This window comes from Cyprinus carpio, chromosome A17 (assembly GCF_018340385.1).
Source record: "Cyprinus carpio isolate SPL01 chromosome A17, ASM1834038v1, whole genome shotgun sequence".
Taxonomy (NCBI): Eukaryota; Metazoa; Chordata; class Actinopteri; order Cypriniformes; family Cyprinidae; genus Cyprinus; species Cyprinus carpio.
This window is the reverse complement of record NC_056588.1, coordinates 2,036,578-2,052,126: the sequence shown is the minus strand read 5'-3', so window position 1 is coordinate 2,052,126 and position 15,549 is coordinate 2,036,578. Positions and strand designations below refer to the sequence as shown.

The 15,549-nt window shown below is 35.5% G+C and overlaps 1 protein-coding gene across 5 annotated transcripts in view; it reads right to left on the bottom strand.

Annotated features, from left to right (window-relative positions):
- The window catches only part of LOC109069291 (NACHT, LRR and PYD domains-containing protein 3-like), a 30,089-nt gene that overhangs the window by 3,010 nt on the left and 11,530 nt on the right, over nt 1-15,549 (bottom strand). The window contains exons 1-9 of one of the 5 annotated variants that reach the window (XM_042773490.1): nt 12,095-12,906; nt 9,881-9,896; nt 9,221-9,339; nt 7,707-7,871; nt 4,659-6,569; nt 3,171-3,341; nt 2,468-2,641; nt 1,468-1,638; nt 544-705 (exon numbers count right to left, since the gene is read on the bottom strand). In XM_042773490.1, the coding sequence (XP_042629424.1) occupies nt 544-705; nt 1,468-1,638; nt 2,468-2,641; nt 3,171-3,341; nt 4,659-6,569; nt 7,707-7,871; nt 9,221-9,288 (2,822 nt within the window). In that variant the 5' untranslated portion in view covers nt 9,289-9,339; nt 9,881-9,896; nt 12,095-12,906. Of the gene's footprint in view, nt 1-543; nt 706-1,467; nt 1,639-2,467; nt 2,642-3,170; nt 3,342-4,658; nt 6,570-7,706; nt 7,872-9,220; nt 9,367-9,880; nt 9,897-12,094; nt 12,907-12,992; nt 14,204-14,304; nt 14,346-15,032; nt 15,195-15,549 lie in introns of those variants that run through there. The other 4 variants (XM_042773489.1, XM_042773491.1, XM_042773488.1 and 1 more) reach the window with 4 other exon arrangements.

The following is a 15,549-nucleotide window of genomic DNA, read 5'->3' as shown; positions in this document are numbered from 1 at the left end:
CATACAGGGACACAGAGGAGACCACTGACAAAGGAATTGTTGAAAAAAGTTGTTATTTTTGTTTTCTTCGCTTACAAAAAGTGTTCCTGTCACTTCATATAACCCGTATTGCACGTCTCATGGCAGATGGAGTATTTTGACGACGACTTTCATACCTTTTATAGACCTTGACACTGTTATTTACTTGGCAGTCTATGGGACAGTCACAGGCCTCCAGGTTTTCATCCAAATATCTTAAATTGTGTTCCGAAGATGAACTGAGCTATTACGGTTTTGGAACGACATGGAGGTAAGTGACTAATGACGAAATTTTCATTTTGGGGTGGAGTATCCCTTTAAGCTCTGTAATTTTACTCTTTGTCAATGCTAGAAGATCTGTTTTGTCTCTCAGGTGGTGCTGTTATTGGTCACAAGCAGCTGTTGAGCTGAATCAAGATCATCTTAAGTGTATATATGTGCTGCATTGGTGGACGAAGTACACAAACAAATCTCAATGACTTTATAGCACACACATGACAGGATGATTGTTAGTGTTGAACATACTTGAGTTTGTCCAGTCTGTAGTTTGGATCAGAGAGCAGCTTGACTAATGATTGTCCTGGGTGATTGTAGCTCAGATCCAGCTCTCTCAACCATGAGGGGTTTGAATTCAGAGCTGAAGCCAGAAAACAACAGCCTTCCTCTGTCACCATACAGCCAGATAATCTACAAATACACACAAACACTCAATATCACATCATCTGGGACCAGAGATCATCTTAAAATGATTCACACAGTAACTCTGCTTTTTATCAAATGATCCACTGATTCACTTTTTCTCCACAAATCACTCATTACAGGTTCAGTTCAGCTGGAGCAACTCTGAGTTCAGTGTTTTAATCAATGTCACGGTGTTGATGGAAAATAATTGCTCTCAGTAATTGATCTCAGAGGTTCAGATCATATTATAGTTTTTTTTGTTGTTTGTTTTTTGTAGTCACAGATTGGATCATTGTCCCTATCACCAAAAATTAAAACAAAAACTAAAGCATAAAATTGCTTTCCTTTTATTACTTAAAGACCACTTACATTATGGGACTTTTTTTTTTAACAAAAACAATATTCAAAATATCCAGTGTTTAAATAAAATCTTAAAATATTCAAAACTCAGTTGTTAAAGTGCAATATGAGGCATGACGATACCTTCGTCCTTTAAACAATAATGAATGAAAAAAGTGTCCACATCATTAAGAAAAAGTAAAAATTCAACTACAATCTGTTACACCCCTGTTAGTAACAATTTCTGTTTATCTCCACTCCTCACAACTTCAATATTTTCAGAGAAAAAAATAAAAAAAAATAAACAAAAGATCTTAACAACAACAATTCAGAGCAAATATGAACCCAAAGTATTCAGACACACGATCAGAGCAGAGCAGAGGGCATCTTTCATTTCATAACCACATGGGCCTTATATGTTTTTCTTACCTCAGTATGTTGAGTTGACAGTGTGAACTCTTCAGCCAATAAGAGAGCAGCTTCACTCCTGAATCCTGCAGGTCATTATCACTCAGGTCCAGCTCTCTCAGTGAGTTTGGTGATTGTAGAGATGAAGACAAACTTTCACAGCACTGACCAGTAAGACTACAGCTGGACAGTCTAAACAAAGACATGTGAAAAGGGAATGTAAATTATTTTTAACCTGATATTTAATTAGTCCAGAGTGGCTGGCAGGACTGTCAAAATATGTGAAAAGGGAATGTAAATTATTTTTAACCTGACAGGAAAGCACATGGTACAAGATGCTAAAAATGATGCAATGGAAAAGCAAATCAATCTGAGGCACTTGTACACTGAACAACAATTAAAAGGTCATGACATATCTATTTTTATCATTTTAATATGATAAGCATGATTATTTTTCACCTTCGTTATGCCATTCCATCATAAATGTGCTGTTTGGAGCTATGCTTTTTTAAGACTGGTCAGTAAATGCCCAAATGATTGGCTAATGTCATTTAATTTCTCTCCTTGTCACCTCACTCACCACTACTAATTAGATTACAAAAAAAAAAAAAAAAAAAGTAATTACTTTGTTGTTGAGGAAGCAGAAAAATTTTCTTTCATTTTTGCAGCCTGGTTTCAACAAAATCTCTATGTACATTGAGGATGTATTTTTGAGTTTTTTTGTAGTAAAATCTCCTTCTATATGTCACAAGATCAAAGATAATTTGATACCTTATGTCATGACCCCTTTAAAATGTTTTGATTTAAGAGTGAATAACCACTTAAATTTGGCTATGTTCATCCTACAAAGTGATAGTTCCCATTTAGAAGAATTGGATTAAACCACTGGCATTTTCCACTACCTTTTTGGAGCTTGAAACTTTTGAACTACACTGACTGTTAGCCTATTGTATGGAAATTTTGGGGTGAACAATCACTTTAAAGGATAAGTTCACTTCCAGAATAAACATTTCCTACAAACCTCAGTATGTTGAGCTGACAGTGTGAACTCTTCAGTCCATCAGACAGAACCTCCACACCTGAATCCCGCAGGTTGTTGCGACTCAGGTCCAGCTCTCTCAGTGAGGAGCTTGATGATTGCAGAGATGAAGACAAACTTTCACAGCACTGATCAGTGAGATTACAGTCAGGAAGTCTATAACACAGGATGAAATATATTTGATAAAAGAAGATGGAGAGTTCAAATAACCTTTTCTGCAACCATATATTGATCACATAACAAATATTCTATTATTCATCAGCAGGTGAACTGTGAATATTGAATGGAAAAAAAGGACCTAAATAGGACCTGTGACTCTGCTGGCACTAACAGTGCTGCAGTCAAAGGTTCAATTCCCTAAAAACACACATACTGATAAAATATAAATACTGAATGGCATTAATGCATAATTCTACCCGTGACGAAATCTGACATATAGCAGGCAATAAATGTAGAACACATACAATATAGTAGAAAGGTCCTCAGTACTTAGATATTTTAATTAGTGAAAAAAAATATGTTTCAAGAAATTAAAAATGTTCTTTATAACAACAGGCTGGAGCAAATACAAACCCAAAGTCATGCTGGGGTCTTCTGAAATATTACAAACACCCAGAAGACCAGGACCAGGGCAGAGGGCATGTTTAATTTCATAATCAAGTGAACCTTTTATCTGTTTTCCTACCTCAGTATGTTGAGTTGACAGTGTGAACTCTTCAATCCATCAGAGAGCAGTTTCACTCCTGAATCCTGCAGGTTATTGTGACTCAGGTCCAGCTCTCTCAGTGATTTTGATGATTGTAGAGACGAAGACAAACATTCACAGCACCGAGCAGTGAGATAACAGTCAGCAAGTCTATAAAACAGGATGAAATATGGTTTGATAAAGATTAGATTAGGTTTTCTGTGTTCTGCATGGGATTAATCACATACAGTATTGATCACATAACTACTATTATATTTGCTGATCTCTTATTTCATTGATACATTTATTGTACTGTTGTGTAGAATCAGTTGCTTTAAATATAAAGGTTTCTGTGACGTGATTTCAGCAAACAGTGTCAAATAATGGACTATAACTGATCTTGGGTTTTATAATAATATCAGATCAATTTAAACATTTGAACGGATTGTAAGTCAGTTTTCATTTAATTTCCTGATTAAGAATAGAAAAGTGACAGTTATTGTTTTTGTACATAACACAATGAAGTACTTTACCATTCAAGTCCTGACCATTCATCTTTACAGTTTAACATTGTCTCTGTCTTTTGCTGCACTGACACTATTCTTGTGTTCTGGATTTCGTAAATTTTCTTTATCAGGTTGTTGCTGTTTTTCATCCCTGCTTGATTACATGATTTGTTATTGGTCTATCATTTTATGTTGAAGTGGTCATATGAGAAATCAACTGTCTTGATTTTTTAATAAATAGGGACTATACTACATACAGTAAACAGCATACTATAACTTATACTCAAACTTCAACATTATTAAGGCTCTAAAAACAGCTTGATCTGACATCATTGGTTTTATTATGTAAGGATGAATACATTAGCACAAGCCACACCTATTTAGTGTACAAAAACATGAAGTGTCCATCACAGTGGATGAGTAATAAGAAGGAAGTAGGACAGATACTGTTTACTAAACACCAAAAGATGTGTCAGATGTGTTAAAGTCTGAACATTGTGCTGTTCCAGACTATGAAGTCACATGTGTCTCTGCATAACAATAGGACAGAGTGTCTGAAAATTATTTTTAATAATGCCACTGATCATTTCAGTCTAAAATATCTTCATGGCATATCAGCCCCCCCCCCCCCCCCCCCCCAAACCCCCAAATCCCCCCCCCCCAAAAAACTAAAAAAAAAAAACCCCGCGAGATCAAAGGTGGATATCAAGGATTCAAGCCCATTTTGCTTTGTTGCTAATAAACCAATGAGCAATAAGTTGTGTTGTCAGCAAGTCATTTCCCACTGAGTCTAACAAGTTGTCTGGTATGAGTCACTAAGCAATTCTGAAAAAAAAGCTTTTTTGTGTTCAAGCAGATTCTGTTTTCGCTTTAAACTAGTCATGTAATAAAAACTGTGATGATTTGATGGAGGAATTACGTTACAATTTCTCAAAAAAGACACATTCAGTTTTATCTACAAGTCACATAAATTCATACTCACAGAGCTTTTCTGCAGTTCACCACAGCTGGTATTAGTCTCTTTATACCACACTCTCCTGCCTTGTATTTCCTCGGATCAAATTCATCAACAATTTCTTCTGATATCTGAATAATGTATGCGATTGTTGAGTAGTGAGATGGTAAGAGAACATTTTCTAAGTGATTCTCTGATTTCACAAACTCCTGAATCTCTCTGTACAGAGTCTGATCCTTCATTTCCAGGAGACAGAGAAACAGATTGATGCACCTCTCAAATGTGAGCTGTTCCTGTCTCATATAATCAAAAACATCATCACTGCTGATTGTGTCTTTAATGTACTGTGTGATTCTCTTGATGGTCTCTGAGCTCTTCACTGTGTGTGTCAGTAGATCCCGTAAGAGTCTCTGATTGGACTCCACTGAGAGGCCCAGCAGGAACCGCAGGAAAAGATCCAGGTGTCCATTTTTACTCTGTAAGGATTTTTCAACCGCTGCTTTTAGTAGCTTATACAGAGAGTTCTTCTGACTGTACAATTGATATTCTTCATTCAGAAAAAACTTCATTGATTCTTCATTCTCGACTACATGGCAGTAAAACACAAAGAGTGCTGCTAGAAACTCCTGAAAGCTCAGATGAATGAAGCAGTAGACTTTCCTCTGAAGAATCACAGATTCTTCTTTAAAGATCTCAGTGCAAATCCCAGAATGCACTGAGGCGTCGGTGACGTCTATGCCGCTCTCAATCAGGTCCTCCTCATAGAACATCACATTGCCCTTCATCAGCTGTTTGAAAGCCAGTTCAGCAAGTTTCATAATCGCATCTCTGTTGGACTGCAGTAGTTTCTCTGGATCTCTCTCATCATACTTCTGATTCCTCATGTTGATCTGAGTCAGCAGGAAGTGGATGTACATTTCAGTCAGAGTTTGAGGGATTTCTGCACTCTCATCTTGTTTCAGGAGCTTCTGAAGCACAGTGGATGAGATCCAGCAGAAGACGGGGATGTGACACATGATGTTGAGGCTTCTTGATCTTCTAATGTGTGAGATGATTCTGCTGGCTTGATGCTCATCACTGATTCTCTTCCTAAAATATTCCTCCTTCTGAGAATCATCGAATCCCTGAATTTCTGTCACACGGTTGATGTATTTTGAGGGGATCTGATTGGCTGCTGCTGGTCTGGAGGTGATCCAGATGAGAGCAGAGGGAAGCAGCTCCCCTCTGATGAGGTTTGACATCAACACACCCACTGATGAAGACTCATTCACATCAAGAACTTTCTCATCATCTGAAAACATCAGTGTGATTCTGCTTTCATCCAGACCATCAAAGATGAACACAACTTTACACTCCTCATAAATCTTTGAGTCCAGATCTTGAAGTTTAGGATGAAAGTCCAGCAGAAGTCTGTGAAGACTGTACTGGTGATCTTTAATCAAGTTCAGCTCTCGAAATGGAAGCACAAATATGAAATCTACATCCTGATTGGCCTTTTCCTCTGCCCAGTCCAGAATGAACTTCTGCACAGAGACAGTCTTTCCAATTCCAGCGATGCCTTTCGTAAGAACAGTCTTGATTTTATCTTTCTCCTCACATTTTGGTTCATGTAAAGGTTTAAAGATGTCATTGCAGTAGATTGGAGTGTCTTGTGTTCTGGCTGTTTTCTCCATCTGTAAAACCTCATGTTCTTTATTCACTCCTTCACTCTCTCTCTCTATGATGTAGAGCTGTGTGTAGATCCTGTTCAGGAGGGTTCGATTACTTTGTCGTATGATTCCGTCAAATAAGCTCTCATACTTTTTCTTCATGCTGGTTTTGTGTTGGTCTTTGACTCTCTGCAAGGCCGTTTCTGTGTTGTGCCCCCCCGGGAGGGTTAGACAATAGAAGTCATTCACGTCCAACATCACTGATCCGATCATACAATATCTCTCTACTCTACAGAAATGAAAAAAAAAGAGAGAAAAGCATTAATACAGAGAAAATCATTTACCTAAATATTGCAGCACAACAAACTCTGAGCTGAGCTGTCAAATTAAACTGTAAATTCAACATTTGAATTTGAACTAAATATTTATATTTGAGATGTGTAGCAAGTATTGATTTCAATTTATATGCTGTTGACAAAAATATAAAGAGAAAAACACTTAAGATTTTAACAATGCACTAACAATGTTTTTTAAAAAAATAAATAAAAATCGACAGTGTTTCTTAAATGGGGACGGGGCCTACTTCAGGACATTTTGAGGGCTCCACAAGATGGCTTAAAACTTTTCAAATAAAACAAAACAAGCTTTAAAATAAGCTAAAACAGGTCAAAATAAAGCTGTAAAGTGACATCATATTTTTTATTTTATTACCTTTAAGAATCATTGTTTTTATTTCTGAATCATGGATACTACAATCTTGTAAAACTTGGATATATGAGAAAGTCTGAAGAAAATTATGAAAATCTTAAAAAAAAAAATCATGAACATTTTTGTAATTAATATACTTTTTCCTAGTTATGTCCTATTCTAAAATATTTTATAGGGTAAAATTGCATTGACTTGAAAATTCATTAACTCACTCAAACATATTCTATACATATGAAATTATATACACGTGTTATATACACATGTTATGTATATTATATATACAAATTATATACACAATTATATACACATTATATACAGTAATATAACAATTTGAATCTGCACAAAATAACAAATAAATAATAAATAAATAAATAAATGTACAAGTAAACTTACTTAAAAGCTACAGACCAATCAGAATGTTAGTCCTTTTGTGAATGTGCTCTTCCCAAAACAATTCAAAACACTATATTATAATTATGCACTTACTGTAATATCATTATTTACAGGTTCTAAGTGGATGTGAATGTTTTTTCCAAGTCAGAATCTCATAATTTAAGTAATTCTGAGACTACGACTAATAAAGTTTCCTACATGCTGTAGTTGAATGATGCACTGCAGATGTCTCAGGGAGAGATAATATGGATGAACATAATTCAGTTTACATAAGCAGGACATGTTCCCGCTGGTCAGCATTCTTGTTTATCATGTTGGTACTCACTCAGGGTCAGAGGTAACTGCTCCATCACTGAGATGAGGGGGTTTTCTCATCGATCTGTCACTCTTTATAGACACACAGCTGGGTTCTGGAGATTCTGCTTTATGTGTGTGAACATCTTCCTCCTCATCCTCTCTCTTTTCACAGAGACTCATTTTATAGTCAGAGCTGTGGAAAACCAAGAAGGAATAGAGGAGGAATAATCAAAAAGAGAAAGACTAGAAAAATAATCTTTATTTTCTGATCCCTGATGAATTCTTATCTAATTACGCGGTCCTTTCCTGTGTGGTGACAGACTTTTAAAATTTTAACCACTACTTAATAAAGCCATATTACATTAAATGATCCAGCTATCAATGTTCAGGACTCTCTTAGTTGAGACAGAAGACTCATCTCTTCAGTCAGGAATACACTGAACATAATCGTTGCTGTTTGTCTGTGTCTTTTGGTGCAGTGTGAAGTGCCTTTTACAGTATGTCACTTCTCATACATTCAGTTGGCGAAAAACAAGTGTCACCCAATAGGTATGTAATGATGCAACCCGAGCCGGTTGAAAATCAAATAAACTATGTGAAGACGGTTGAGATGTTAAACTAATGCCGATACGTTTGGTTGCAGGGGTTTATATGAGTTTAGATGATATTTTCTTTTCATCTTGCCTCACTGTAATGCAAGGAAACTTACTTTATCACTGCTGTTCCATAAGTGCCACCTACTGTCAGAGAACAAATTTGCTTTCTTATTCAAGTCTTCTGCTTTTATGTAGTTTTATGTAGCAAAATTGCACAAAGTCAGACCAATCTGTTTGTTTTTTTTTTGTTTTTTTTTTTAACAAATGCAATGTACAAGGTGGTTTTTCTTCTGGAAAAATTAGAACATTCCAATATTTCTTTAAAAAAAAAGGAACACTGACTGGGTAACACACTGAAAAATTAGAACATTCCAATATTTCTTTAAAAAAAAAAGGAACACTGACTGGGTAACACACTGATCCAACAAAACCTGATGAACTTTGTCTGCATCTGTCAGTGCATTGTGAACTGGCCTATGGAAAAATATAGACCCAACACGTACACACATTAATTCTAATGCTTAATCTGTGATCAGTAATTGTCTTTAAATTTAAGGACTGATACAGCCAAAAGTCAGATTCTTTGTCAGGAAAAGGTTTGCTTTTGCTTTTTACATGTCTGTAAATAATCAAATGTCTTCACACGTTTCCTCTTATTAGCATTGAAAATGCCTGTTATTTAAACACAAAAACTGAGCAAAGCACACTCCCTTTATAAGCACTAGTTGTCAATCACTTAAAGTTCAGCTTGATTCTATCAGTGATTTAAGCACTGACACTGGTGAAATAGCAATAAGCATTAAATAAAAATCTAATTTTTATGATCCCTATTTTTTAAAACATACTATAAGATACCCTGGCATAGCATTCCTCAGCTTTCTGAAAATATTTTGAAAAAGTCTATTTAAACATTTCAAAACAGTAGTGATAACATGTTTATACTCACTCAAGGTCAGAGGTCACTGCTCCATCACTGTTATAAGGGTGGTTCATCATGGACTCATCACTCTTCATAGACACACTGCTGGGTTCTGGAGATCCTCCTTCTCTTTCTTCTCATAGAGACTCATTGTAGAGGCAGTATTCTAGAAACTCACGGAACATGAATATAAAACATTTTACTTATAAGATATATTGGAGAAATATTAAAATAAATGTTCTATGAAGATAACTTTCACCAGTAACATTAATGACATAAATATATACACTAAAACAGTCTATTCCTTCCATAAAGGGTGTAAGGACGGAGCAGGTCTGTCAGGTACTGAGGGGCCAAATTGTTAAGGACTTTATCCACAAATAGAAGAATTTTAAAATCAATTCTATATTTGATGGGTAACCAGTGCAATGCCAATAAAATAGGAGTTACTGACTCATACTTGCGGGTGCCAGAAAGAAGTCTAGCCAGCTGCATTTTGTACTAGCTGTAGACGAAGAGAATTACAATAATCTAAGCGAGTTATTACAAAAGCATGGATCACCGTTTGGAAATTACTCTTTGATAAGAAGGTTTTTACTTTAGAGAGTTGACGGAGATGATAAAAACATGATTTTACAACAGTACTGATCTGTTTGTCAAATTTTAAGTTATGATCAAACAGAACGCCCAGATTTCTAGCACACTGAATTTCATATGGGGGCAGAGAACTACAATCAACATCTAACATACAATTTTCCTTATGCCCAAATAAAATTATTTCGGTTTTATTTTCGTTTTAATGTAGAAAATTACTTGAGAGCCAAAGCTAAAATTCTTCTAGTCAGGCCAAAAGCTGTTATAAGCCATTTTTATCATTGTGCTTTGAAGGAAAATAGATCTGAGTATCATCAGCATATAGATGAAAGGACACTTTATATTTGTTAAAAATGGAAGCCAGATGTAGCATATACAAGGTGAACAATACCGGCCCAAGGATTGATCCCTGTGGCATTCCACAATTAAGAGGTATACTAGAGGAGGACTGATGACAAATACAAACACTAAAAAATCTGTTGGTCAGGTAAGAATGGAACAACTGTAAGACTGTGCCATGCAGGCCCACAGATGTCTCCAAACATGTCAACAGGACCTCATGGTCAACCAAATCAAAAGCAGCACTCAGATCTAATAAGACTACAGCCATAGATTTCCCAGAATCAGTTTCTGTAAAGATATCACTTGAGACTCTTAAAAGGGCGGATTCAGTACTGTGTAAAGCTTTAAAGCCAGATTGAAACATCTCATGAACAGAATTAACAGTCAAATAAGATTGCAATTGAGTCAATACAACTTTCTCAAGGATCTTTGAAAGAAAGGGTAGATTAGAAATAGGACGAAAATTGGAAAAAGAAGAACAGCACATTTAAGACTGTTAGGGAAGGAACCAGTAGACAAACATTTTTTAATAACCAAGAACAGACCAGAACCAACTGTGTCCATGATTTGTCTAAGGAAAAGAGGTGGAATTATATCTTGAGTGCAGATAGTTAGTTTTAGGTGACCAACAATTTCATTACATGAAATCAAATCAATAGGCTCAAACTCAGACCAGGTAGAAGAACATAATGGAACATCATGCAAAATGTACTGTATATTGAATTAAACAGCTGGAATCTTAATGTAGTTATCTTCTCAACAAAATTATCGCAAAGAAATGTAGAAGGCTCAAGAATAGAATGCACAGAGGGATTTAAGACAGAGTTAATAGTAGAAAACATAACTTGAGGTTTGTTACAATTATTTGTTATAAGTTCAGACAAATATTTACATTTTGCATCCTTAGCAGCTTTCTGAAACATGTTATAGGAGTTTTTCAAAATATCATAAGAAACCTGCAATCTGTCCTTCTTCCATTTGCGTTCAGCCTGTCTGCAAGTCCGTCTCAGAGTATGTGTAGATTCAGTGTGACAAGGCACATGTACAGGCTTATGATTTTTATACTTCAAGGGGGCAATAGAATTCATGATGTCAGCACAAGTAGAATTAAAAAAGATTAAGATGTGCATCAGCGTCCAGACTAAGCAGAGTAGATTCTGACTCCAGAGAGTTGCATACATCACAGAATTCTTCACTAGAATGCTGAGTAATAGAGCGAGTCAAACGTGCCAGCGATGGACTTCAGAGGATTCGGCCCATAAGAGGAACAGTACAGAGGACTGGTCTGTGATCAGAAAAAGATTCACTACTGATTTCAGTGTTTGAAATAGAAAAACCATGGGTTAGTATCAGATCAAGGGTATGACCATGGATGTGTGTTGGACCAGAAACCCATTGAGTAAAGTCAACAGACTCAATCAAACTTAAAAATTCTGCAGAGTATGGTTTAGAAGTGCAGCAAACATGAACGTTAAAATCACCCAACAGCAGTATTTTTTCATGCCTGGTAATCAAATTCCCCATTAATACAGCAAGTTCACTTAAAAAGTCCTTGTTGTGGTGAGGAGGACAATATATTAAAGCTATAGTGATGGGGTTTACTAGGACCACATCACTATAGCTAGCAAATTTATTGTCTTCTTCTGATTCTCTGATACATATTTCGTATACAGCCAAAAACATTATTACCAATAAAGCTGCTGCCATCCTGTGGACATTAAATTGGTTTAATCATTCATCCTATACAGTTTTTGAACATGAAACAGGATCTACCTGGGTATATTATCGCATCATAGTTGTGTTTCTGTTATATTTCTGTATTGCTACAAAAGCCAGTGTCACTAAAAATAAAGCATCTGAAAATGCACCGACATTCTAGTAGTCATTAAAAATACATTTTACCAAGCACATTTAGATTTAACAGTGCATGGATATGAATCCAAAAATCTATTCTTTCAAACCTACCTCTCTCCCATCAGCAATGAATCGAACATCAGACACAGACTTCCATCAATCCATTGTGTTAGACTCTAGACAGCAACATTTCAGCTGATTCACAAACACATTTCTTGCATGATGTTCCTCACTTTCTTGTTCACAAAATGGACTTTAAACAGTTTCATACTTTTATAAGCAGCTTAGTTAAAATTTAACCATAAGATACAGTCAGGAGTGTCAAGTCAGTGTTGGGCCTTTTATTACAAACCCAAGACTGAGCAATTATTAAATAATGGCGTAAACAAAGAATCATGAGCTAACAAATTATTACTGATTTATTCAAACTCTCAGATGCTCATCGGAGACTGGAAGTCAAAGCCATCTTTTCAGATTCTGCACAGCCATAGACATTGCATCAATTAAAAAATTATATATATCAAAATGAATGTAGAATACCATCAAATAGTCAATACATTAAAAAGAAAGAAAAAATGCTTATCCAGTAATCCCAAACAACTGGTCCATCCTGAGCAGCGCTGAGAAAAGCAACATCAATCACACTTCACTTTCACACTACTTTATTGTACTTTCACCTGTTTTATTGCTCATAATCCTGCACTGTGTAAGAACATGAAAGAACTGGCAGTCTTTTGATCATGTCAGTAAATGTTTGATGACTGAGTTTGTACTTGCAAGACATAATTTATTAGGTACAATCACATTTTTGGACTAATGGATCAGTACAGCCAAATGTTAAAGAGAGATATACTGTATTGTGAGGGTACTGTTGTCTCTCAGTGGTTATATATTAGTATATTATGATTTTTTTTTTTTTTTTTATTTGAATTATATAATTGTAATTATAGTATATATTTTTAAAATATGTTACAATTAAATTGAAATAAATGTTTATTTAATTATTTAAAATTATGTTATACTTTCATAATGGACAAAGAATCAAATACATAGCCTATATAGATAATATAATATAGTAAGTCTATAATATACAAATGAACAAACAAACAATATCGCAAGCACTTTCACAAAAGAATCATTCTTTGTATTGATAAAATGAATAAATGAACAGATAATGATGGTCAGAACTACAGTTCATGAACTATAATCATGCACTGAATAAATATAAAATTGTGTGAATATTGAAAGGTGTCAGTTCCATTGCAATAAGGTGTGACAGAATATACTGCACTAGATCCACTCATTTGACCTTGAAAAATACCAACCTGTATCTAATTCCTGAGACATGAGACAAAATTTCCCATAACTATACCACCTATTATATTTTAAAACCACAACACTCCTAGATGCTTAATTTGCAAATATTTATAATAAATGACAGTATTAATCATGATTTTCTACTAAATGGCTTTGAGGATTTGGAAGCAACTGGATAAAATAAAGAAGTTGAGGGTAAAATATCAGCCCATAATAATTTTAAACTCATGAGACAAGCTGTGAGAGATCATAGAGATTAGAAGAGAGAAAGAATTTACAGGTAGAGTTGAAGACAGAAAAAAAAATGTGAGTGTTTCTTTCACTTAACTCTGTCTCAGTTGTTTCTCACTGTAAGCTGTTCAGTGAGAGAGACACTGATACACTGTCTGTCTGATCAATCCGGATGAACCCCAAATCCAGCATAGAGGGGTTCAGTGAATGTGCTGTTGAATGTGTGTAAGTGTGTGAGTGTGTGTGTGTCAGAGACGCTGTAGAAGGACAGAGTGCCGGCCGACACATCTACATACACTCCTACTCTATTAGACTGATGTGAAGAGACAGATATTTCTGTGCTCTTATTATCGTGATAGACAGTGAATCTGTCATTAAAACAGTGCAGACTCCAGGATTTTACATTGTATCCAAACAAAGAGTCATTACTTTTTCCTTTCCTGCTGATTCCTTTATATGCCACTGCTATATTAATGTTACCACCCCATTCAGCCTCCCAGTAACAGCGTCCAGTCAGACTCTCTTTACACAGAACCTGAGGACACTCATCAAATCTCTCTGGATGATCAGCATACGGCTGCTTCTCTTCCACATGTGTCATCTTTCTATTCCTCTCTGACAGAGTGAGATGAGTGTTTGCTGTGTTTGGATCCAGTGTGAGATTATATGCATCTGAACACAAGAAGAAAGATTATTAAACATTTAAACATTTATGACACAACAAAACAAGGTGTGTCTGTGTGGGTGTGTGAGTGTTTGTGTGCATATCTTACATTTCTGAGGTTCTGTTACAATCTCTTCTCCATGATCCATACTTTAAAAATAAAAGATATGCCACATTCAATTCACATAATAATGAAGATTTTAATCAAATAAAAATGGATGTTAAACTAAAATAAATCATCTCTCATTTCTCAAAACTAAGTATAATTTTGTTTTGTTTTTATTCCAAACTGAAACATCAAAATCTGATTTGGGTTTAAAAGGTATGTAAATAATGACTTAGATTTTTGCCACAGATTCAACTTTACATCCACTGATCATTTGCGTCTTTCCTTTCATTTGTGCAAGTGTTTTAATTAATAACTAGTATTCTTTTACTATCTACAGTAATATCTTGCTGCACTGAGCTGATCTGCTTTATTCAGTATCATGTCAAATTTGATTTCTTCTCATTTAGACTATGATCTCTGAGTTTGTATCATGGATCTATTTTTGCTTCATGTCTCTGATATTGATGAGAATTTACTTTCTAGATCCAAATGATGCTTTGGGATCAGAGACTTGAGTCTGTTTCTTAGATGCTACTGTTATGAGTCACCAGCAACTGTTGAGCTGAATCAATTTCTTATTTCCATGTGTAGTATTTATGTGTATACAGGGCTATGTGTTGTATGCTATATGTGTGTATATACTATGTGCTGTTTGCAGGGATCGATGTACAGTTTTCAATGACTTTATAGCACACACATGACAGGATGATTGCTAGTGTTGAACATACTTGAGTTTGTCCAGTCTGTAGTTTGGATCAGAGAGCAGCTTGACTAATGATTGTCCTGAGTGATTGTAGCTCAGATCCGGCTCTCTCGGGTGTGAGGTGTTTGAACTCAGAGCTGAAGCCAGATAACAACAGCCTTTCTCTGTCACCATACAGTCAGATGATCTACAAACACACACAAACACTCAATATAACATCATCTGGGACTGGAGATCATCTTAAACCAATTTGCACACAGGAGTGTTCAGATTCCTGTAACTCTGCTTTAAATCAAATGATTCATTGATTTAATGTGTCACTTTTTTGCACAGGTTCACTGATTACAGCTACAGTTCGGCTGGAGTAACTTTGGGTTCAGTGTTGATGGAACAGAATTGATATCAGTGAGTGTCTGTTTATCTCCAATCCTCACAACTTTAACACTTCAGTCAGTGAATAAATTATTATCATTATAATTACAAACCCAAAGACTTCAGCACATGGGGTCTGTGATATATTACAAAAACCCAGCAGAGCAGAG